Source organism: Chaetodon trifascialis, chromosome 5 (genome assembly GCF_039877785.1).
Source record: "Chaetodon trifascialis isolate fChaTrf1 chromosome 5, fChaTrf1.hap1, whole genome shotgun sequence".
In the NCBI taxonomy this organism is placed as follows: Eukaryota; Metazoa; Chordata; class Actinopteri; order Chaetodontiformes; family Chaetodontidae; genus Chaetodon; species Chaetodon trifascialis.
In genome coordinates, this window is record NC_092060.1 from 10,603,402 (window position 1) to 10,629,011 (window position 25,610).

The 25,610-nt window shown below is 43.8% G+C and overlaps 2 protein-coding genes across 2 annotated transcripts in view; one reads left to right on the forward strand and one right to left on the reverse strand.

The window, feature by feature from the left end:
* Window positions 1-1,368: 1,368 nt before the first annotated feature.
* Window positions 1,369-4,909, forward strand: LOC139330916 (SH2 domain-containing protein 1A-like). The gene is made up of 3 exons (XM_070962144.1): window positions 1,369-1,847; window positions 2,143-2,206; window positions 3,714-4,909. The coding sequence occupies exons 1-3, from the start codon at window positions 1,711-1,713 to the stop codon at window positions 3,975-3,977; spliced, it is 465 nt and encodes a 154-aa protein (XP_070818245.1). The 5' UTR covers window positions 1,369-1,710; the 3' UTR covers window positions 3,978-4,909.
* Window positions 4,910-5,448: 539 nt separating this feature from the next.
* Window positions 5,449-25,610, reverse strand: part of tenm1 (teneurin transmembrane protein 1) — a 161,640-nt gene continuing 141,478 nt past the window's right edge. Inside the window, exons 25-38 of the mRNA XM_070962146.1 lie at window positions 25,037-25,231; window positions 22,490-22,577; window positions 20,682-20,878; window positions 19,941-20,254; window positions 19,166-19,338; window positions 17,333-17,577; window positions 16,253-16,546; window positions 14,782-15,026; window positions 13,899-14,041; window positions 11,659-11,870; window positions 10,451-10,752; window positions 9,127-9,833; window positions 8,299-8,441; window positions 5,449-7,039 (exon numbers count right to left, since the gene is read on the reverse strand). Of these exons, the coding sequence (XP_070818247.1) occupies window positions 6,284-7,039; window positions 8,299-8,441; window positions 9,127-9,833; window positions 10,451-10,752; window positions 11,659-11,870; window positions 13,899-14,041; window positions 14,782-15,026; window positions 16,253-16,546; window positions 17,333-17,577; window positions 19,166-19,338; window positions 19,941-20,254; window positions 20,682-20,878; window positions 22,490-22,577; window positions 25,037-25,231 (4,014 nt within the window). The 3' untranslated portion in view covers window positions 5,449-6,283. The remainder of the gene's footprint in view (window positions 7,040-8,298; window positions 8,442-9,126; window positions 9,834-10,450; window positions 10,753-11,658; window positions 11,871-13,898; window positions 14,042-14,781; window positions 15,027-16,252; window positions 16,547-17,332; window positions 17,578-19,165; window positions 19,339-19,940; window positions 20,255-20,681; window positions 20,879-22,489; window positions 22,578-25,036; window positions 25,232-25,610) is intronic.

Below are 25,610 nucleotides of genomic sequence, written 5' to 3' on the forward strand. Positions count from 1 at the left end.
CCTGGCTGATGAGCCTCATCTGCCAGACGCTTGGTAAAATGTGAACAGCATTACACTGCTGCAAACATTCCACGTTGTAATCGCTGGATGTTTTAATTTGACACAACAGAACTTTCCCACTGACAGCACAGATTGCAGGATGAGTTTGTTGCAGCTCCGCAGTATGTTCGTGCACACAGCTTCGTTAGCTGATTCCTCACTGTTCAGCGGAGCAGGTGTGAGTATCCCTGACACACGTTTAATAGAAGGCAGATAAGTGACGCGACTGAACAACGTGTTCTATGCTGTGCAGTTCATGGTTACAGGAACGGTGTGGAAGCGTGAGCAGAAAATGTGAGCTGAGAAGTATTGAGAACAACTCTAAAACAGCAGGTGACAGATGTTTCGCTGGCTTGGCACAAAGTCTCCTCCTGACATCTTAATTTAACATGTAAATGAGTATTTTTATTCTTTTTGTGTTTGTCTTCAGGGGGACAAAGAAGAAGCACTGCTGATATTTTATCCAAATTTTCCAGCTGTGGAAAGTAACTAAATACATTTACACTGCTGTGTTTCAGTTTAATTTTGGTGTACTTTATGCTTCCACTCTAAACTTCAGAGGGAAATACTGTCCCTTTTACTCCACTACATTGACTTGACAGAGGTAGTGCAGAGACCAGTGACTTTTCAAATTAAGATGGGACATAAACACATATTATACATTAGATCAGTCCTCCCAAACTTTTTGAATTTTGTGACCTTTTTGTGAAAACAGAGCTGAGTTGGGGCCTCTGGCCATGAGTTGTTAACGCCTCCATCTAAATGTATTTAATTTAAATCTTTACATTTTTCATCTAAAAATTTGAGAAAAGGAACTAAGAACTAAACCCACTGTATACAAGCAGGTAAAACCAGCTGCATGTCAATCAGATGCAAAATCCTGCTGACACATTGATCATCAGTGTTAATCTAATAATGTCATCTATGACATTTATCTGCAGATTGAGCAATTTCACTGTGGATATGTTGAGATCCATTTTTCTGATAATACATCTGTACTTTTGCTTGCTGTAAGTAAAGTATCAGAATATGTCTCCCACTGCTGATTTTTGCACAGTAAACCATGCATCATAATTCATAGAAACTGTGGCAGAAACAGACAACGTAAGCAAACTCCTGTTCATAAGAAAACAAAGTGAGGCCTCCAGATAATTGAGCTGGAAACAGCACAAGTCACCACATAACAACAATATACATTTTCCTGTTCGAAAAGGGTGATATTGCTTTTTTTATCCCTCTCTTGTGCTTTCTATTGTTGTGGAAATATTCAGTTAGAATCTTTGAAGTTATTTCCTGTTGAAAAATACAATCATTTCCTGAGAGATGCACAAACCCACATTTTACGTGTGCATGTGCACATGCATGTGCCTCATAGTGACAGGAGGAAGGCTGAGCGCCGAGACATAAATGTGAGAGGTTAGAGAGAGTTGCTCTCAGCGCAGGTGAAAAGTGGAAAGTCAGAGAGCTGGCGTGCCGAAAGCTCAGGCCTCCTAACAAACATTTGAAACGGCAAGAACCGACCGTCAGATGAGAGGCTGGACAGCTGCCTTAGCTGTGCTCCCAGTCTAGAGCATTCACAGTGAAGAACAAAAAGCTTCGCCTGCAGTAAAAAGAAAGAGGAGAGCTGGCACTCAGGAGCAGAACAAAACACAGGTGTGGAGAGGAGCCGTGATGGAGAACCTGCCTGTCTACCATGGACCCATCGGCAAAGAAGAGGGGGAGAGGCGGCTGGGCCAGGACGGGCGGGACGGGTGCTATCTGGTCCGTAACAGTGACTCTGTGCCGGGCGTCTACTGCCTGTGTGTGCTGTGAGTATAAACCCAGTATCTGTCTTTGTGCTGCCTCTGTGAGACCTCAGTAATCACATCAACACATAACCCTATTTTCTACTATTATAGAGATTATTGATCTCCTCACATTAAAAAAAATAAAGGCACCAAGGCTCAAACATACCAATGGGCCACCACATTTTGGTATTAAGTGTGAAAAGTGAGTCCCGCAGGAGGGATAATGGCAACAGTATGGGCAACGTTTATTTCATTAAGCTGAAAGATGAACTCGGGGGTCAAAGTTGTTTGTGTGTGTGTGTGTGTGTGTGCGCAGGAGCCAGGGATACGTCTACACTTACAGACTGCACAAGGATGACGCAGGCTCATGGGCTGCAGAAGTGAGACACTTTATCTTATTTCTTTTGCTCTTATCCTGTGCCGACTCTTTCCGCACCCTATAACTCTACAGAACCAGTGCCACAGCTGCACATCCGCCTCGCTTTGGTTGCTGTTCATTAGCTGTGCAGGTTGTTTTGTGCCAGCCTAACGCAGCAAGCTTACATGGGCTTTTGCAGGAGCGACAGTGCTGAGAAATGGGTGCATTCCTTTTCCTTTACCAATAACACCCTGTGAGATAGTCCTCCCTCCCCCCCAACTAAAATTTAAGATGCCACGGCACGAGCATATACTCCAGAGATGGGAAATGTAGAATTGCATTTGACAGAATTTCTGATGGGATATGTAATTGAGCGCTGAGAGTTGGCAAACACCCAGAGATTTGAATGTATAGAGACATCTGAGGGCTGTGTCTCTCTGACAACATGCTGTTGTAACTACATTTCTCCCTCACTCATTTTCACTGACAGCATCAAGCGAACAGATAGGGGGAGTAGACTTGAATTACACGAATTTCACTACAAGCTCAATAACAGTTTGCATTATTCATGTGCAATATCAATCACTTTAATGAAATATTCTGGGGAACAGAGGTGACACTTGTGGCTGGAGACAGAAACATCCAAAGTGCCTCGTGCTCGCCGCATTTGATTAAATGATTTCAAAAAGCAGATTTTCACCATTTCTCGCAGCGTGATTGATTGCACGCAGTGGAAACAAATAACACGTCTTTTAAAAATAGTCCTTACTTGACAAAATTATAATACTGTGAAAGGTTTAATGCATCGTGATCTAGAGATATTAAATGTTAAGAAGCTGTGGGGAAACAAAACTGATTAAAAATTAGAAGAAACGCCAGACTCCCTGAAAGAGCCTTGATAAAGTTGGATTTCTCTAAAGCCAGAAGAAAAGTGTTAGATTAGTGGCATTACACCTTCGTCGCAGCAGATGATGAATTCTAAACAACTTATTTTCTTTAAAGCCACAGATCATTTCTAAAAAATGATCTGTGTTATTTCACTTTCATTCAGTCAAAGCTGTCGAGATAATGGTGCACTTTGAACATCTTACATGTCACACGTAAATCCTAAAATAAATGCTTTTTTTGTTGACTAACAAAATGTAAGAAAAAAAAGCCCAGGGGAGTGAACGCTTCCAGAAAACACTGCAACCAGAATTTTCCTAATTTAGCTTTAAAAGCCCTTGAGTATATTCTCCATCCTTGCACAGCATCATCTTATTTATTGCTGTGTCCTTTTGTTGTCTTAAACAAAAGCTCAGTGTGGACCACATACATAAAAATATAACCCACATGACTCCCAGCCCACAATGCATCCGTGCTTCTGCCTCTACTTTTAGCAAATCTGACGCCTTTCATAAGGTGAATCTGCGCGAGCTTGTCTCAAGCCGGCGCTGTCCTGTCCTCTTCATTTCCCGCGGGGGGTTTGATGTGAAGATGGAGAGGCTGAATTCTCCTCTGCCTTTTTTTTTTTCTTTCTTGTGTTTCAGACCACTCCTGGTGTGCAGAAACGATATTTCCGGCAAATCAAGAACTTGATAGCAGCTTTCCAGAAGCCCGGACAAGGAATTGCGATGCCTCTGCTCTACCCTGTCACCGCTCAGAGACGAGCACTAACATGCACAGAGGCACAGACGCCTGGTGAGAGCCTGTCGCCGACACACACCAACCCGTACCTCCAGCAGCGGCCACTGCCTGCTGCTAAGGGACACAGAAACAGGAACAAGAAGGAGGTGCAGCAAGCTCTCGGTTAGGGGCAAACCCTGAACTCATCATCGACGTAATTATGAGCAAAAATACTGCCCGCTGTTGCATTTTGCACACTGCGTGCACAGTACATCTCATTTTGCTCCAATTTATCAGCTCCTGTTTGTTGAATCCCAGTCATTTAGGTGCTAGCACTGACTCAGATCTTTCCCGCCAATGCCTCTCTCTTTTCTTCTGCACATGTGGCAAAGTGCTTCATAACTTTCAGGGATGTGATGTAAAATATTCAAGTGCTCGAACATTAATATCCATTACCGCATACAGAAGTTGACAACAAATGTTGTGCTTTGTTTTCTTAATGCAATTTGGTTGTGTGAATGGCAAAGGAAATAAATGATACTGGTTGAAATAAGCTCTTTTAAATGAGGTCACACACACAGCCGCGCACACACTCAGCCTCCGTCTCACATACACTGCAGAGCAAAAATTCAGTTTGACGTACTGAAGCGCTGATTTCCATGGAGAGAATGCTGACTGCTCCAAAGAGGGGGAAAAAAATCTGTCATTCATCTGATTGATTGATTGATTACTGGCTCCGCATGGAAAAAAATGAGAGAGGGAAGGAGAAAGGGAGACAGACAGAGAGAGAGCATCTATTCAACCCAGACAATTCTTCAGCGCAGCGGTCTCCTAGCAACCGGACCCTCCATCTTTTCACTGCTGAGATGAGGTTGGACAGTATCTCGCGGAGCATATGGTTTAGAAGGGAAGGTGCATCGCAGCCGATCAGCAGAGTGCTAGTCGGGAACGTATATCACCTGCTCGCAGTCAGAACATATGCATTGTGTGGCTCTGTCATCCGCAGCCCAGGAGAGAAACACAAACAATTAATGGTGGGCAGATGGCGGAGTGACGACAGGAGGGAGGCGAGTGGGGGACAGGCAGACGGACGGGGAGGTGGATTAGTGGTAGCTAGATTAAAAAAAAAAAAAAGAAAAAACAAACTTCTTTACTTTCTTTTTCAACTTTTTTTGGGGGGAGAGAGGCTTGGAAGTGGTTCACATGTAGTCTGATTGGCATTTCTTAATGAGAGGAGACAAGCTGTAGAGAACAGCACAGCCAACTCCAGGTCCTGCCCCTTCTGCACTCACCACCCACTCACTGAGCCTCAGCTGTCACATTTCTTTTTCCCTTCTTCTGTGCTTTTTTTTCCCTCTCTCTCTCTCTCTCTCTCTCTCCCTTCTTCTTCTTCTTCTGACAGACGCAGGTTTCTCATGCATATCTCAGTTTGAGCCATAATGATGGGTGATAATGACAGCACAGATTTGAAAGTTACAAACTCCCAGAAACAAGAACAAAGAGTGCACAACAAATGTGTGGAGGGAAGGCAAAGAGACGGAGAGGACGCGAGAGCGAGCGAGCGAGCGAGAGAGAGAGAGAGAGAGAGACAGAGAGAGAGAGCGCAGATGCAGAGAGAGATAATAAGCAACAATGCCGACGAAATCTCAGGGAGCAATGGTAATTCACACATAATAACTTTAATCAGCATTGTAACCCAATAAAGTCAGATTTATCAGCGAGAATATTTACTATAGCCATGTATAATTCTTTGCAAAAATGTAACTGTTTTTCTATTGATTAACAATACTGACACTTACTTATGAACAACAGAATTTCCAGTTGAGCACTTTTTTCAGTGTGAAAGCACTGGCTATGTACATTCTTGATTTTAGTATACACACTCATACAAACTACTGTTGGAGCACACCAGAGGCAGAAAACCAGGAGAGGCTTCCTTCTCTAAAGGGGAGTGTCAGAGTCGACAAGGCCTCTCTTACACAATATGTAAACGATAGTATATCCGAGGTAAACCATGTAGGAACTCAAATGGCAACCGGAGAGTTTGTGATGTGAGTCATGAAGAGGATTATTCACTGGCAATCCTAAAGTCTTCACCTCTATGGTTCAGTGGATTTGAACAGAGTCCAAAAAGATGAACAGTGTTGAAACAGCAAATGACAGACAGTCAGTCCATCGGTCAGTCAGTCAATTGGTCGGTCGGTCAGTCGGTCAGTCCCAGGCCAGTCGGGATACAAAAAGCAAAGCCACAGCCAAACCACACTGCTTGTGCCACTGTTAGAAATTGGAGAAACTGGACGATAATAATAAAATACCATCATTTTGTCACAATTAAAGGCATTTGGAAATCATTTTTTCCCCCAATCTCTCTTCTTGTTCTTCTTCTGTCGTCGTCTTCTTCTTTTTTGATACAGTATAGAAACAGTAGAACAAATCAGAGTAGAGTAGAAACAGGCAGTCTTTGGTGGGGTGGGGGGCTGCTCGTGTGTCTCTGTTACCTGCCCCCCACCTCGCTCAGTGTCATAAAGTGGATGTTGGAGGGGCAGTCGGACAGCTCCGGCTGCTGCTCTATAGGCAGGGAGTAGTAGCCGTCGTAACCCTGAACAAGTCCTCCGGACAGCAGCTGCTGCTTCTCCGCCTCGCTCCACGCCCTGCTCCCCGCGTCCCCTAAATCCACCCTCTTCCTCTCCTTCTCCCATGCCCCCTCCACTGCTCTCTTCCTCGCCTCCTCCCTCACACGCGCTCGCTCCTCCTCCTCGTTCCCGCCGTAGCGCACGCACAGGCACAGCGCCCCCTGCTGAAGAGTGATGTCAGCGAATCGTCGAGTCCTGCCGTTCACCATGGCGCTCATCTGAGACACGCTCACGTTCACCCCGTTCTCTAGGACACGCCCACCGACTCCTAAGCCAAGGGCGAGGTCTTCCTCAATTGGCCGGGACTGGAGGAAGTGATGGGTGTCGCAGCCGTGCACGGTGAAGCTCAGCCCGCTCAGGTGGACCGCACCGTTTAAAATGGCCGCCACACGGCGGCTGTCCTCGCTGGCTACGCCGATGACTTCAGCGCTGACACGGCCGTGTGAGACGGCGAACCGGATGCTGGGGCCGAGGAGAGAAGGGCGGGAGCCGAAGGGAGGAGGACGTGTCGGCCTGTGGCAAGTTGAGCCGACAGGCTCTGAGACGAGAGGCAACCTCTCCAGAGAGATGAAACTCCTCAGCTGTCTGCGCAGCTCACACTGGATCCCCAGAACCATCTGGAACGAAAACACAACTGGTTAACAAACAATATGACAGAGTTTGACTGCACGAGATAACGTCGAGTCAGAGGCTCCTCTGTGATCAAAGATTCTTCCACAGCAGACCAACATTTTTGTCTGAACAGGAAAAGCACAGGTGCCACATTAATGATGGCGATGCTCCATTAGTGTATTCCAATAGATTACTGGACATATGAACAATGGGTCTTTTTCACAGAAAACGTTTTAGCCTGTCGCAGTAGAAACACACAGGTGTGAATAATCAGATTAATAATGGCTGAAATCCATTTAGCTGCTTCCCTTTCAGGCTCCTGGAACTGTTGATGCCGGCTCACTGTCACACTGTCGTGACTTACTGGGACAATTAAATAGAACAGAGACATTGTTAATGTTATGAGTAACAACTGCGCTTTTCCTGCTGAGACTGTTCCCACTAAGGAGGTCCAGGGCCTTGAAAGTGGCAAAATGTGGCCATAATTAACGTTATTACTTATTAATGTTATTAATTGCACTTCCTGATGTGACTTTAATGACAATGTATTAAATATCAAAAGTGTTCTGTCTATTGACTAATTGCTTAGTTCACTAATCTTTTCAGCATTCATACTGATAATGGAAAACATTCTTATTATTAACGCGGTGCTGATTTCAGCCATTTTGCCCATTAGGAAGAACCATTAATGTCACAGAAATGTCAGAAATGGCACTTAGATCACCTTTAAGCTTCATTAGAGGACTGCAGGACTTAACCTATAGAGTATGGAGCCCTCAGCGTTCCACATTCTTAAATCCATCAGTAATTATGACAGAAATAATGCTAATTATAAAGATTTTTATTTCAAATGGCCCTTTCCCAACATTCAGATTTTATCTAATCATGCTATTTTTTCCATCCATTTCATATCACATTCCATTTAATAATGTCACACTTTATTCACCAGTGTCACTTTCCATGACACTAGACTTTTTCTACCTTCTCACCCACAGTCTGTCTAAAGATAGCTTATCAAGCACGAGACGAGCCACTACAGCCCATAAGACTTAACAGTCAAGTGTGGTTTTATATGACGGGTGGGGTTAGCCAGCAGCCCCAAATTTTATTTGACACATCGGCAGTATTTATATGAGCCACCAAAAGTATTTAAATGTTCTACAGAAAGAGAAACGAGAGAGATGAAATAAACGTGACCAATCACACGACTGGAAAGAGCCTTGCTGCTGCCGCTGTCTGTGGTTTGTCGTGGTGGAGAGCTCACCTTGCTGGAGTCCCAGTTCTGTGTCTTGGTCTGGGTCTTCATCAGTTCGTATGTTTGTTCCATTCTGCCCACATCAGGCTTCGGGAAACCGGGGACAACATTATGAAGCTGGAAACCAAACAGTTGCAGCCAGCTACCGATGTCTGGGCACATACACACGCGCAGAAAGAGAAATTGCAAGGAGGGTGAAAGAATATAATGTGTATACTGTGAAGCAAACAAAAAGTCATAAGGTCAAAGAAACAACACCTTGTTCAGGAAATCACACAATATATGAACATAATACAGGGCAGAGATGGTTCGGCTGGTGTTTCCCTGACAAACAGATTTCTTTTGTAATAAACAATCCTGCTGCAGGGAAACGTGACGGGCCAAATGAATGTTCCATTAACCAGAGGGACGTACGCCTCCCTCCGACATCCTATATTCATTCTCCTACTCTCCTATTCCATCTCTTTCCATCGCCTGAGTTTCTATTTTGTCTCTCGGGGAAACAGTGTGTTCTTGACAGACAGAGGGAACAAGACATAACAACCCGTGTTAAAAAACAAGCTGATCAGAGGCACGGCTGTCCTCTCTGTTGCCGGTACATTCTGTCTGTCACATCTTCTCTCTCTGACACACAGCTCACCTGTGGTTAGCTGCGAGCCCCGTTCGCTCACTCTTTATGGCAGATGTTTCCCACGTAGGAGTGTGTGGGAGTAGGTGTTACTGAGTGAAATACTATCTGTCTGTATCTGTGTGAGAACTGTAATGTGCCACCTCATGTGAGTCAGTCAGTCACTAATTCAGTGTTGACTTGCAGTGTGAATGAGTGTGTGTGCCCACCTGTAGTAAACTGTGTCACCTCCTCCACTCTCCCTACTGGACAGTTATTCTTGAAGGCATACAAGTTAAACGGCTTCGGCTCCTTGCTCAGCTCGCCCCACAGTTCGTGATTGGGCGAAGTCCATCGACCGGCTAGCGTGTCATAATCCCGCCTGCCCAAATGGACCAGCCGTGTGAGAGGGTCGTACAAGCCCCCGTGGAATCCAATGACAAGCTGGAAGTCAGGGTTGGTGTCCTGGTAAACCTCTCCATAAGGGGTGTAGAGGATCTCCTTTACCAGTCGACCCTTGCTAGAGAAAACTGCCCTCGGGCTCCCCACACTGTCGCAGGCGACATAGTACTCCTCCCCGCTGCTCAGCTCCATGGCGATGAGATGGCCCTGTAGGTCGTAGTACAGCGATGTGATCAGATTACTGCTGTGGTTGTACAAGTGGCTGACTCTGGTGGGGTGTGACAGATCAGCATAAAAGAACTGCAGCTGCTCGCCCTGGCTGCTCTTGGTGGCCACACGTCGACCCAGCCCGTCGTAGCGATACCACACGGTGCGCTCAGTCACTCTGTTGAAGACGCGGGTCAGCAGGCCGTTGGAGTTGTAGTCGAACAGATCATTTGCTCGCTGGCGGAGGAAGCCGTCGTCATCCACGCTGTACTGTAACTCGCCAAGGTGGGTGATACGGTCTCTCTGGTCATAACGCAGCGGCGTCAGTCTGAAATTAAACCAAACACTACAGTAACAATGCTGTGAACTACGTTTAACGTTAATATAACAGCAAGACTAGGAGTTTCCATGCTAGCAGCTGTACATGGCTGTATTCTGAGCCATGATTAGCATGCTAACATACTCACAATGACAATGCTAAGATGCTTATGTTTAGCAGCTATGATGTTTTCCATGTTTGCCATCTTAGTTTAGCATGTTAGCATGCTAACATTTTCTAACTACCAATGAATACAAAGTCCAGCTAAGGATAATGGGAATGCCATTTTATTCTGGTTAATGGTCATAAACCAGTATTGATCAATTCGATTTGACCTGATGACGGCATGAGAAGAAAGGTTAAGTCACTAAAGTAATAAACACTCATCCTGAGAGGGATATTAATGTCTGAAGTCAGTTGAATTTATCATCTGGAGACCATGAACGTCTGTAAAAAAATCATGGCAATCCATCCCATCCATAAAAACTGACCAATTGATGTTGGTATCCCTCGAGACATGCTGCCAGCAAGGCAAAAATCTGAAAATAACCCGTGCAATACGCTTGTTATGACACTGTATTGACACATCACCTGCTGAAAAATATTGCTGGTGGGTAGTGACTTACCTAGCACTGGTCCCATGGCTGAGCAGGTTAATGTTCCCATTGAGGTCATAGCTGTAGCGCCACTGAGGCCGCTCATTAACCGAGGCACTTTGCAGCTGGCTGTCTGCATCATACTCGTAAGTGTAGCGAGTCACATTGCTGTCCACGCCCACCCTGATATCACAGGTGGTTGTGCGCCCTGCAGAGTCATACTGGATGGTCATCCAGTAGGCAATGGATTTAAGGATCTCATACTGGACCTCGACCACTTGGCCATAGGAGTTAAATACCTTGGTGTGCTTCATCAGATGAGTGGTAATTACCTAGACAATCGCAGATGAGATGTGTTAGGCACCTGAACACAAACATGTAAAGAAGAGCTTCATGCAGCAGAATCTACACAACATAGATATATTATCATCTTATAAAGATGTCTATGTCAATTTTGCCAATATGACATGGACAGCAAATCGTATAAATCTTAGAAAATATATATACAAGAGCAAGAAAAAAAAGTGCCAAGATGGATCAAGCACAGGACTTTCATCCAGGAGACTGGGGTTTGGGTCCTGTGATCAAAAGTGATCACTGGTTTCTTTTGTAACTGAAATAGCCAAATGTACGTAAGTTAAATTTACTTAGCTAACATACATAACTGATTTGGAGCCAAATCATGATCTTTTCCTAAACCTAACCAAGTAAATTTGGTGCCTAAACCTAGCAGTTTCACAACTTAACCACATCTATAATTGTTCTTTACAAGCTTTATTGTGAAAGTCTAACCAAATGTTGCTAACCATACGTGGCATGTTTAGAATTTCTAACTTAACCAGGAAATTTGCATGTGAAAAACTGAAGTTCAGATCATCATAGTTTGAAGTGTTGGGCCACTGACTAAGCAAGTGGGAGTGAGAATATTTTGATTATTCACTCATTAGCTTTGTTTTGGTCTCCATGAACTTCTGAAGGAACAATCTTTTGTAGCTCTTTAGCAGCTAAATGCTAAACTACGTTCACCAGCTAGTCGCTTACTTCATCTGTCTGCTGTTTAGTGCTATGCCGCTAAGGCACAGTGGGTTTAACAGCATTTGATGTTATTGCGGTTGCTGAGAGCTGTGAGAGTGAAACAGAACAATTAAGCTTTGGGCCATGAAACCAAAACAAAGAGCTGAAAGATGCTAAAGGTATCCTAACTCGGGTGTTATTTTAGTTGAAAATATTCTGCCCACCTGATTGAGGTCATAAAAGATTACGCTGAATTTGCCAAATTGCTCGACGCGTCCCGATACATCAACATAGCGGTACAGATCAATGGGAAGAGGGGTCTCATTGATGACTGCCTGCATGCTTGTCACTCTGAAGTTGTTGTAGCTGTAGTCAAACCTGGCGTTGACCAAGCCTTCCTCGCTAAAGCGGAAGATTTGCCGACTTGTCAGGGGACCTATGCAGAGGAAACAGAGTGATATTTAAGCTTCAGAATCACACATTAGCATGGACATGAAGTACACACTTTCATACCATGCACGCATTTGCCCACACGGCCCTCACAGTTGGCCATCATGCCACACTTACAAGCCTGGCTAATTAATTCAAATCATGGACTAATTCAACATCATTAACACAGACACACGCAGTGCAATCCATTCAATCTTAACTATCCCCACACCTCTATGGCATTTCCAGTGGTGACCTTTAATATGGAGAGATAATGAAATCTAAAGACAATAGCCATGATGGGCCAATGTGCTCCTTAATGTCAGAACATCAACTTTAACAACACCATTCATCACCTCTGCTGCTCGCTACTACAGCTCATCCTCCATTTGGAAAAAGGCCTGCTAATGAAACACCATTATGGTGCTATTTGAGATGACTCTGATTGCAGTTAAAATGACTAAGTGTCTTGCTTTGGAGACTGTAGAGAGCTGGATCAGCATTACATCTTCTATTTTTATTTTCTGTGGAATGTTGATTCTAAACCTGCGCTAATGGGAAAATGGCAGAAGCACTGAGAGTGATGTGGAGGCTTTTCTACAGCCCTAGGGAGCTCGCAGTCTGTTCGTCTTGCTTCTCTAGCTGTCACTTCCCCAAGCTGTCATCTTTTCCTCTCCCTTTCTGTTCCTTTTCTCCCTCACCTACCTCTCTATATCCCCATCTCTCCTTTTTTTGGTCCCTACTCTTCCTTGTGTCCTCTCAAGGGACAATTACTACTATCTCTCCTCTCTCCAAGGCTCCGTTTGTTCTGCTGAAATGAGATCAGTTAAAGGAAGGTGAGAGTCTATTCACAGTGAGGGCAAAGCGATAACACACACACACACACACACACACACACACACACACACACACACACACACACACACACACACACACACACACACACACACACACACACACAGCCGCGTTTCCATCGCTTCAGAGGACATTATATTGACTTACATTCATTTCTTGGAGACTTACTCTAACCATAACCTTTACCCTAACCTTATCCAAAATGGGGACTTGTTCCCATGCAGAAGGCAAGTCCGCACAATATGACTACTGTAAATAGCTTTATGTCCCCACAACATGAGTAATACACGTACATACACACACACACACACACACACACACACACACACACACACATAGAGCTGTGCCTCGCAGATTAGTGACACCTGATCATAGTGAGCCTATCACAAAGCTATGTGAGGTGAACCAGCAGCAGAGATGAGAGGGCTGTCAGCGACCCTGCAAAGAATGCTACTTGAGGGAACTGGTGAACTGTACTAACAATGACGGCATCCAAATGGATCTACTGCCACAGCGAAAGGGGCCCACTGATGGTCATGCAATTACAGGGTAGTACTGCAATTTATGAAGTGCAATGTCTTTCTAGCTAATTTTCCAAATCAGAAGTGAAACAATTGTCATGTTATTAGGGTAATAATGGATGGCCTTGAGTGAGACTTTGTGATTTTCCTCCCCAGCTTATTTTTATATTATAAACTCAGGCAGAGGTTCACATGCAGAAAGGCGACACAACAGTATATTCACACTTCGCCCGCCGCATATTTGCCAATATTTATACATTCACATGTTAACTTTGATCAGGCAGTCTGGTTGTGGAGGTGGGGAAGAGATAGCGCGACTCACAGCCCAGGGGGTGGTCTCAAGTCTACAGCTGTGGTAGACCACAATCTCTTCCACTTGAGCGCGCTCAGCCCTATTCACACTTCTAACTGTGGCTGCTTCAGTCTCAGATGAAATAGCGTCACGGCTGAGTCAAAGCCAGACTACAGAGTTTGATACCACTCAAGAAATCTGGCTCAAGATGCAGTCCTGAGACAGAACAGATGCTTTGAGTTTCACCCATTAGCTCATTTTATGTTGAGAAAATTAACCATTTAAAGATGACTCGTTGCACACTGTCCATATTTTAAATTTTGTGGCTGTCGGACTGTTCAGCATGTATGCGCATGTGTTTATGTACCTGTCTGCCTGTATCGTATGGAGCTTATGAAGCCGTTATGGGTGAGATGAATGGTCTTGACGGTGCCAGAGGCGTCGTCATAAGTGAAGGTCACCAGGGTGGAGTCATATACCACCTCCGAGAGCCGCGCTGCTGGTGTATACCTTGAAAAAAGGAGTAAAATGAACAAAAAAACAATTTATAGAATAGGGGATGAATTAGTAAAATGTGTCAAAGGTGTGGAGTAAAACCGCATCTAAGAAATGTACAGTAAAACATTTGAACTTCAATATAAATAAACAAGCTGAGCCTCATGAATAATACAAAGATCCCTTTTGGCTATTAAGGAACAAGTTGCATCATCCTTCAATATTCCATCAAAATCAGACCGGCTGCTGTGGCAGTTATGGCCTTTCAAATCTTAAAAATGGGGCCGTTTATTATACTGTAGTGTCCCCATCGAGCCAATAAGTATTAAAAATGTTAAATGCCAGAACGCTGCCCGAATCAGTCCTCTAACTTTCATCAAAATCAGATCAGTGGTGTCTGACATAGTATGATGATAAAAAACTTGACCTTTAATCAGTCTCCCCATTAGTCCAATCAGTATAATTTGTAAGGACAGCTGCATGTGCGTGAGGCACGTTTAGTGTCAGCTAGGATTTCGAGCTGTAATAGGGCTTTTAAATTTCTGAGATTAGCCTTTAATTATTGCACCTTCATCAAGCCAATCAGTGTTATGTTTTTATGTGGCTGACTGTCGTGCCAAGATGCATAATGCCTCCCAGTTTCATCAGAATCAAACCAGTGCTGTTGCCAATGTCACCTCTTCCACACTGCACTGCCTCCCCAAATGAGCTGATAAAACCAACAGGCAGTAATACTTCTATCATCTGTGTCCTACCTGTAGATGACACTGCGTCCTGTTCCCAGGTACTGAGTCCTCAGCAGCCGCCCATCCAGGGTGTAGTCCTGCATGAAGGAGGACTGGCTGTCAGGAGGAGTGTATATGTTCCTGTAGTAACCGATGGACAGGAGCGACTGCAGCACGTGCTTCACCATGCTGGGCATCGTCACTGCAACCAGACGGTCCGTTTGGTCGTATTCAAAGACATAGCGCCGCTGGCTATGCAGGAGCAGCATAATGGACTGCAGGAAACACACACAGATGCACAGCAGAGTTATTACAGTGTAGCTCTCTGGCTTGAAGAGCTTTTTCTTTCTCCGTCTGCTGTATTTTTTTATTTCAATGTCATTCGGTGAAAACTTTGCATCACCAAAACGTCTGCACTTAAAAAGCAACCTTGGTTTCAGCTTGAGGACCATTGATTTTTCAGTTGATCACTGAAGGCTATTTAATTCCTAAAACTTGGGTAAAACAAAATGAAAAAACAAAAAAAAGACACCATGAGTGGAGCAGCAACAATGCTGTTCACGGTTTTTTGATTTCACCGTCCAGGAATGCTTCTGAAACCCGTCTGCACACCTGTAGCTACGTCAACTGTCTGAACTGCAGTAAAACAATGTTGCTTAAAAATACTTTACTATTTAACTGTAATGTGTAATATCAATGTATTAATAATACATGCAGGTATTATTAATTCCTAGATGGTTCTGTAACGTAAGCTCATTTACACTCTAATTTTGTCTTAGAACAAAAGCTGACACTAAATATATTTCAGGCTGTACCATTCCATTAAATATTTCAATTAATTTCAAGGACGGAAATTACAGCTTCTGGTAGCTCCCAGCTTTGTCACACACTTAAAGGAACACACCTCTTTGAATGTTTTATTCCATTTACTAAGACTTACATTACTTTGCTTCTGACAATTCCAAAGTAGGTGAGAGTTTACTGTAAAACCCGCTTTCAGGAAACCACTGCTTTCTTTTCTTTTCGCTGCACTCTTGCTTCAGTTATGTGATTTATCACAATGCACATCTTGTCTGATTTTACTGCTCTCAAAGTGATGGTCCTGTTGTGCAGTCAAGCATCTATACACGCAGATTAATTTAAAAGGTCTGTACAATAAGTGAACTTTGAAAAAAAAAAAACAGAAAGCAGACATCAACTCTCTGCATTGTTACAAAGTACAGACACCAACGGCTGTCTCAAAAGTATGAAAGACACATTAAACATAGGTGGTAATTTCCTACTTTCATCTCACATAACACGCATACTTTAAGCGTTAGTTTTGGTTTCAGATAGCTGCGAAAACCTTGAAGCAGCAAACAAAGGAAGAACAGATATGTTAGGTTTCTGCTAACAGCACAGACAAAAACAAATGCCAGTGAAGCCATCAAACAAATCTCAGTATTATACAGAGAAAAACTGTCTGTCACATCCCCCTGAACATGTTTCCTACACCTCTTACTCTGTCTGCATATGTGTAGCTCCAGATCTTGCCGTTGACCCAGGCTCTGGACATCACCCTGTCGTTCTCGTACTCCAGCCGTTCAGACCATTCTCCACGGTGGATGGCTGACAACAGTCCCCCACCAGAATAGCTGATGTTTACTTCAGTGTATTTGCTACTGGGGGACCAGACCACGGGCCTGCCCAGCGAGTCGTACTGGATATGGAGGGTGAACTTCCTGTGGTCATCGTAGATCTTCCCTACTCTGGTGCTCTGATCAAAGTCTATGGACAGCAGGTTCCTGTTATGTGCCTGAAAAGAAAATCAGTAAAATGTCAACTAGAGGGAGGATAAAATAAAAGTTTTAAATTCTATTAATAATCATAAACTCTAAAGAAGGGCACAGACATGCAAATATAAATGAAGTGGCATGTCTGCGACAAGCCGAGATTTCATTAGTTTAGATAAATTAATTGTGACATTTAGAGCAAACTGGACCTGCATAATAACAATCAAATGCCTTGTTAAAAAGTGAAAAACCAAGTCCTGGGGATTGCTAATTAATTAGCGCACATCAGACCAAATTTTCTATTTCATAAAATAATCTGTGTACTCTCTGTGCCCAGGAAAAAGAGAGGAGGTGTAGCAGTCGGCGTATGCTCTGTGGAAAGTACAACTAACAGGTTCCGAGTCATTTGACTTATCGGCTTGCTCCCGGTGACATTATCAATCAGTCAAAACATCTCACATGTTGCGTAACAGCAAAATGTACCAGCGTTCAAACGGCTCTCCAGTTTGGCTCAAAACAAATGTATGATCCACCGAACGGGGCACACTCAGAAGTGACAGTTTTGAGGAAGAGTATGAAGGTCAGATTGCACAACATTTGCTTGACTCAGTGCACTTCTAAGATGTGGCTGAGGTGATGTAGTTTGACCTATGCACACAGGATTCCATGGTATTTGGCTGTGTTGAGATGTTTACCACAGTGTATCAAGTTCCTGCTGCATGCAGCTTTTGTGCAGTACTGACTTCAGCAGGCTACATTTGCTATATCATCTGATAGCTGAAGAACAGGTTAGTGATTGAGTGTTTTACCCTGAGCCTGCGTTCATAAGTGCTGTAGTTAGTCTTGCTCTGCTCCTTCCTCTGCCTCCACTCGATCAGGCTGGGGGCGTGGTCTCCAGGCAGGCTGATGTTACAACGGCTGGCCGTGGGACTGACTCCTCCGCCGACACCCCCAGGGAGGAGGGGCTCAGTGCTGAGTGACAGCTCCATCCCGCTCGCCAGTGTCACAAGGAAAGAGCCGTCAGCACTGACTCTGTATGAACTCTGAGCGTGGTCTGGGGGGGGGGGGGTTGTATGGGTGGGTCACACACGTACAGAGATGCACACAAACATAAAAACCACACGTGTACACAATGATGCAAATATGCAGCAACAGATGAAAAAAGTGTGAAAAACCATCAGTTGTTGTCCCTCAAAAAGCAGTCTTGAGAAAAATCAGACTGCAGCAGACTGCATGAATGCAATGAATACAAGTCTGGCTTTTAGTATATGTGTGTTTTCTTATCTGATTTGATATCTTTAGAAAACCTCAATCTACTGAAAAAGAGAGGCAGATGGACAGATAGCGAGAGAGAGCAATAAAAGAGGAAGAAAGAGAGATAAAGAAAGAAAGAGAAAAAGGGGTGGAAGAGGAGGGGTGCCTGGCCATGACAGCTTTTCACACATTGCAAAAGGTTTCTCAGAAGCTGCTGCTCCATCTCTATACATCTCTGAGCAGGATTTCATGCAGCACGTACACATGCAACTATCACTTTTGCTCATTCCCTCATTGTTTCCAAATTCTTATTAATTAAAAAAAATCTAAATAAATATATAAAAATATTAAACTTCATAAATGTACAATAATAAAATAATCGTAAAATGACATATTAATCATAAAACTTAACACAGCTAATAAACTGGATAGTAACTTCTATTCCCTCCACCATCATAAAACCTCTTCCTGTACATATGGTTATTGTTGCCTCACAGGCAGGAAAAGACACAATGAATTCATGGGTGGTGGAAGTAATGTTTGTGTATGTTGTGTGTGTGTGTGTGTGTGGGGGGGGGGGGGGGGCCACTCTGAAATAAGGGGTCATTCCAACTCTTCACTGGCAGCTCTGTCATACTGTAGCACTGTGCGTATGTCTGTGTGTGTGCAAGTGCATTTGTGTGTGTTTGAGCAGCTTTTCTCTCCCTGCAGTCCTGTCATTGTGACAACTGCTAGAAAGCAATTAAAGGGATGACATGAGAAGAAACTGCTCCCATGAGCGGCTTCTCCACTCCACACTCATTTTCTCCTCTTTTCATCTCTGCCCTCTTTCCCATTTGTTTTTTCCCGTGGCCATTAAGACTTTTCACACGTCAGTCGGATCTGCCTCTTTTTTGTAAATAAAAAAAACAGCTCCTTTTTTTTTGCACTGCCCATTAGTCTGGTTATGTAAAGAGGTCATACCAGGACCACATGTCAATTATTCATGGGAAGGGATAAATCCTTTTTCAAAGCTGTGAATTTCCAGCGTGCAGTTGATGAAGAAGGAGAAACGCGGGTCAGTGTGTCTGACCCGACCAGAATAACAGTCATGTTATTGCAGTTTGCTGGTCATAAATGTTTAAACAGCACTATAACCTTACAGTCTGTCCTCTGTACACATTTGTGTATGTTTCTTCCGCTTTAGTCCCCCCCAGATGAGTCATAAGCGGCCTTGCACCATGTTTGCAGTAAACTAGATGGGGGTCTGTGCACTGTGGTCAGCCTACAATCATTCCTACATATCAACAAGTGAATACATGGGGAAGTTATATTTGTGGCCCCATATTTCTGTTCCTACACGCCAATGAGGAGTGAATGAAGACACACATCACGCCATGATGCTATACCTTGTCTGAACGTGTAGATGGTGTCACTGGCAGACAGGTTGGTGCTGGCGATGAAGTTCTCACGGTTGGATACCTCAACCTCCACCCGGGACCAGCGCTCCAGGTTGCTGTGGAAACCGCTCACCTCACCAGTGGGGAGGGTGATGTTGGTCACACGGCCCTCACTGTTGTACCTTGTTGAATAAACCACAAAGACAGTGATATACAAGCGCAAACACACGCAGATAATGCTCTTAGACAAATGAACGCAGCCATACGCACGCATGGACTCTCACGATCACTATGTTGTCCCGTCTCACGCACAAACATCAGCACAGAGAGAGCGTCAGCTATGATTTATACGTGTAATTATCCAGCTGTGGAATTTGGGACGGAGACTCAGTCGGAAACGGTGAATAATTCACACAGATGTGCTTTTGTGTGTGCACTGCATGTGTGATACTAAACGTGTGAGATCAAAGTGTTGCAGAGACATCCTTCTGCTAATCAGTCACTTAAGCAAAGACAAAACTGGAACAAAAAAAAGCCTGTCCAGCTTTCGACAGTGATGCACTAGGTACCACCAGATGGCACTCACATTTCACACCGCAAACATAAACTCCAGCTCACATTAGTATACATGCACAAATACACAATCCCCTGTCCACACACGCACTCAGAGTGCAGCGAGCAAGCACGACTGAAGGAGGGAAAAGAAAGAAAGAATGACAGTAAAGAATAAAGAGAAAGAGAAAACACAGAAAGAAGGAAACTGAAGGAAAAACTGTGGACTTACTCATAAACAGTGGTCCAACTGTTTTCATCACTCTTGGTTGCTAGAAGACCTGTGTTGCCATGGTAAGTGATGTGGGCAATGTCATGGCCTTGGGCTGACACCTTCCTAAGTGTTCCGCTGTTGCTAAGAGACAGCCAGTACACCTGTCCGCCAGGTAGCGCCAACCAGAGAGGGACTCCATGAGCGTCTCTCTTCACCTGGAGCCCATGGCCGTCGCGACACGTCAGTCCAGACAGCTGGCCGTCCGTGTCGTAGGAGAAGTTGTACAGGTGGTGGCCTGTGATCAGGTGTTTGGTGTACATGTGAGAGCCATTCTGTCACGGATGAAAAGAGGCAGACAGTTGTCAGGATTGGGCTGCAGCCGCTATTGTAATCTTTTTTAAGTTCTCAGTAACTACTAGCTACTGTAGTTTTCACACTACAGTGGTGCAACACAAGTACTTAATTGTGTCGCACCACTGAAACACGTGTTAGTACTGTTACACCTTTCAGAACGAGACGGAAATATCTCATGATGCTAACCTAGCTGACGTTATTCAGTCACTCGGCTTTATTACCATGAATTGGTGTAATTTGAGTCACATTGTGTTATTTTTATGTAGTGTTAGTAATGGAAATTCATGTACACTGGGACAGCAAAGATGTACACGCAAAGCTCTTGTCCTCATTCTGACAGAGACAAAGATGTAGTACTAAAGTATCCAGATATTTCACATTCAGTGTTCTATGGGCACAATGTACCTGGCTGAAGAGATAGAGCTCCTGGTCCAGTGGGGAACTGATCTCTACCAGACCAGCTGGGCCGGGCTGAGGCTGGTTCGGACTGACGGCTCTGATCCGGATGTTGCCCAGATCAGCAATATACAAGGTGCCATTGGGGGCCACGGCCAGAGAGGAGGGGGCTTTGAGACGAGCGTCGCGGGCGTAGCCTCCGTCTCCTGATAAGAGAAACAAGAAGACACTATTTCAATGAAAACTCTTTATCGACAAAATGGCACGAGTGAAGGCGCCCTCGGTTATAAACACACTGAGCAATACAAATGATTCTTTAGAGAAAGAGAGAAGTCGCAACTGGTGCACACAAGATTCACAAAATATGATGATCCCATGGTGCCGCTTAAGCGTTTATCTGTTCGGCTCAGGACTCGGGCTTGTTGGCATAACGTAGCTTCCCAATGGAGTTGGTATGACCACCTTGATAGTGACCTCAGCCTTATCAGACGGTGGTTGTGGGTGACTGAATACGTTCAGATGTCTTTGGTAGCACAGCGGGATAATAGTCGGGTGAAGCCCTTTAGATGCTGTCAGCGGTAGGCCCGGGGCCTCTGATGAGTCTGTGCAGGCAGCAGGGTGGCAGTTTATCTCTTTACAGCACGCACATTATGTGTGTGCGCGTGTATATTTTCGTGCGCGTGTGCTCGTGTCTGTTTGTATTTGCGAGTGTGTGCTCACATATGTTGCGCATGTTCAAAGACACTGCGTGAGTGTCTACGGCGAAGGGATGGAAACGGAAAGCCTCTGAAGAGAGTAATCATCTGTTAACAGCAAGACATGATTGAAAATATGCAAAGTACAACCCAAGAAATAGGGATGGTTACAGCCCATTGGCTTGTGGCATGGGAGAGACACTTCCCTCCATTTTGAATAGAAAAGCGACTGATTTTTATGAGCAGAATTAAATGATAAAATCACATCCTCTGACACTTACAATGAAAGCATGGCCTAACTGTCAAAAGAACATCTGCTTATTTGTTTGGCCCTTTCCCTCTTCCCTTTATTACATTTCAGGTGCCCTTCCATGATACACCAACCATTTAAAACCTTCAGCGGCTACACGAGAGCTTCTCCTTTTGCCTGTAATTTGAATGGATTTGAAAGGTTTCTCTCAAGCTGCTTCTTACTGAAATTTAGCTGGAGGTTTTGGTGAAGAAGCCTCTCCATGAATACCAATGCATCCCCCCACACACACATGCTGTGTCTATACCCTTTTGTATACACAACACACACATTCGCACAGTCAAATTATGCTTGCCGTTGTGACATCGACATTATTTCTTTCCTGGATATTGTCACTGTTTACATAAACGTCATTATCATAATTTTTTTCATTATTTTCCAGGGAGAGTCAAAACAGCCCTTCTTAGATATTAAAAATCCATCCGAATTAAATAATTTAGACACATTCAAGATGAGGAGAAAACAGTGGAGGAGACAGACAAGAGAGAAAATGTTCTTCTCAAGCTCTGCTAATAAAATCACTGGCCGACAGGGAAACAGACTGCAACATTTAATCACTCACTATCAAGACACAGTGACTATTTCAATTCATTTAAGTGTGTCAAAGTTTTAAAAATGCTTGTTTTGTTTCCTTCGTCACCTCTGAACCAGGCCAAGCATATGATCTCATCTGGTTTTTAAGTACATGTTGTTTTCATACTGTAATCCCATTAGACATAATGTCATACTCTCATCTTACATAACCCTTCACGCACATAGTGTGTGTGTGCGTGCGTGTGCGTGCGTGTGTGTGTGTGTGCCTGATGACCCACCAGAGAAGCAGTCACAGTTGGGGTCTATCTTACAGTCACAGTCCGTGGGGGCTCCGGAGATAACAGATATCTCCCCGTTCGTCGACACCTGTGAAGTGTTCAGAAACGTCACACGCGGCTCCAACATGACGTGGGAGATTATTGTTCAACACAAGATAATGGTCAACAACAGCTTTTGTAACGTCTAATCACTACCACAAACAAGATAATGATGGCATTTCACAAACACCTGAGATGGAAATACAAATTGAAAGACAATGAAATAAGAAGACGATGTGTTTGGCTGTGTTTGTCTACTGATACTTGAATCAAACAAACTCAGATGATATCTCTCAGACGCTTTTTTTTTTTTTTTCTTAAGGAAAAACAAAAGAATCATGAGCCTTCAATGTTTGGCCTAAATGGGGCTTTGTTGCAAATTAAACTGCTGCAGTGCTGCTGGCAGCAGCCTTATATTCAATGTACAGACATGAGGGTTGTATCTGATGCCTCTTCTCATCTAACACTTGGCAAGAAAATCAAAATGTTGAACTATTGCTTTGAAAAATGAATGACTTCAGTCTGTATTTATCAAACATCACAGAGTAGAAAATCAATCCTAACCGGCCGAAAAACTCGGCACATTTTGTCCTACAGTAATTGTAGGCTCAGAAGTAAAAGCATTTCATCGTCCCAGGAAAATACTGATATGTCCTCCAGAATTTAGACCTGCAGAGTCGTGGTTCAGGTGCTGAACTACAGAAAGGAGAGTTTCTTTGTTTAAGAAAATGACCAGCTTCTTTAGAGACACTGACTGGATTTAAAGGTCTTGTGACTTTTATGCTGGAAAGGCTCCAACTTTCAAAACATGCCCACTTCACAGAAAACAAGTTCTTGCAATTTGCGCTTAATTGAAAACAAACACAGCCGCAACAGAGCTGATTTGGGATGTAATTATTAGAATTTTAATGCACCTCAAAGCTCCAATACCATGCATATTCAATAACTTCCCTGCCTCTATGCAAGATTAACAATAAAATTCAACACATACTGGTTATGCGTGTGTGGCGCTTGATGTTACGGCCAAATGTTTGGGTGTGTGTGTGTGTGTGACAGACAGACGTGTCTGGACCATGAGAGCAGCCCAACTGCAGTGCCAAGGCTTTGCCTAAATGCTGGCTGTGATAAAGGCATGTTCGTATTTCATGCACCTTATCATACAGGGAGAAAAAAAACAGTACAAGATGCAGCTGCGTTTCATTTACCATGAAATGAGGCAGTTAATCTGTGTGTCATTTTTTTTTATCAGTTTAAAATATATTGTCAGTCCATACCTGCGCGCAGCTAGTTTGTCTTACAAGTGACACAATTGTCTGCTCTTAATTTAGTTTTCCCTGCATCACATTGTATCAGCCTGTCAGGTTCTTCATAGTGTTGATTGCACATCAGAACCGCTGAGAAAATCTGCAGCACATCATCATCACTTTTATTTTCCGGTTCAGTGTCACGACGCTGCTTCATTCATTCTCAAAGGGAAACTTCCACTTGTTGCTGAGTGTGTGTGTTTGTCGGAACCTTCATGAATAACTGTCACGTCTTACTCTGGGCTTTTTGTTCTGGTTTTGACTGGTTTTTGGGCCCAGAAATACCAAACATAAAATAGGTGTGACATATACAGAAAAAAAGACTTATTTTCATTGCCCTATCGAACACAGTTGTCCGGTCGCCATCAAAAAAGGCATTTTATGTTCCTGTCTGCCTCCACATGGACTCAGCATGGTGCTGCTGACCACAAAGGGACTATTGATTGAGTCCGGCGGGCAATATCTTTGTAGTGCTGGTGCCCAAATGCTGCCGGCCTGTGATAACATGCTGCTAGCTAATGGAGCTAATGGACCAAAAAGTGTTTGTCCTTAAATGAAAACAGGCTTTTAGAGTTTTTGGATACATCAGAGTTTTGTACGTTTGTACAAGGCGGAGTCTGAACACCTTCTTGCTGCACACAGCAGGCTACCTGACCACAGCGGAACACTGATGCAGCAAGTGTGAAGGTAGATTTACATCATATGGCCAGATGGATTGCTGGTGTCTGTTGCTACGGAGGTGTCTTTTCCTGTTTGTCATTCTCGCTCGAGATGTATAAGACATTCTTGTCTTGCTCTGAGATCATTCACAAAGACATACAGAGGTTGGATGCTCGTCAAGAATTTAGCAAGAAGTACACAGTTGCAGATATTGGATGGTGTACTAAAAAACAATAAGGTGTAATGAATTGATGGACACAGTAAAACAACATCAGTGACGTGATATAGAGCAACATATTTATACTTTGGATCAGTAAATCTTCTTTAACTTGATTAGAAATGAATCAAAAAATGAAATGGATAACACTTCAACATGAGAAAGGCTGTGGTTTTAAGGGTGAGAGCTTCCTGTAAAAATGGATCGGCTCAGTTGATTTTAATGACATTCAATCCATCATTGGTAGCTGCCCTACAAAGCCCAATCAGAGCATGCTTTGCTAAAAATAGGTTGCAAGTAACTCGATATTTGTAGTGACAGAGTGACCTGTTGGATGCGGTTGATTCGCCTCTCATCAGTCTCCGCGATGAACAGTGTGCCCAGGTGGGACAGCGCGATGGCCTTGGCAGCCTCCAGGGTGGCGCGCACTGCGGCCCATCTCACCAGGTGGTGGTCAATACCTGGAACCTGGCAATGGATGGGGCGGCCCGCCACAATACGCACCTGAAGATTTTCTGATACCTGATATGAAAAAAAATACAGCATCACATATACACTATGTAAAAGAGAAAAAAGCAAATAATTACACCTGACAATCAGCCACTGACAATGCATCTTTGTGGTTTTGGTGTTTCATGTACTGGATGTACATGAAACACCAAACCTAATCCTGCCTTATCTAATGACTCATTAAGTTTTTACGAGATACACACTCCAACAGGCAATTCATCACATTTGAGAACAAGTGTTTGGGTAATAAGCAAAACCTGAGTGATATTTTCTCAAAAACAACTTCTGCGGAGACTGTTGATAGCATGCTATTTTTTTTAACAAGGTGCTCTTTTCCTGTCTTTTATGTTAGCAGCCTCACTCGCTCTAAATGGACCTTAAGTGACAGCAC

What these genes read in the sequence shown, in the direction of transcription:
- LOC139330916 (XM_070962144.1), top strand. Translation starts at nt 1,711, where the DNA reads ATGGAGAACCTGCCTGTCTACCATGGACCCATCGGCAAAGAAGAGGGG. An exon ending in GTCTACTGCCTGTGTGTGCT is followed by an intron (nt 1,848 to 2,142) that starts GTGAGTATAAAC and finishes GTGTGTGCGCAG; the next exon opens with GAGCCAGGGATACGTCTACA. An exon ending in CAGGCTCATGGGCTGCAGAA is followed by an intron (nt 2,207 to 3,713) that starts GTGAGACACTTT and finishes CTTGTGTTTCAG; the next exon opens with ACCACTCCTGGTGTGCAGAA.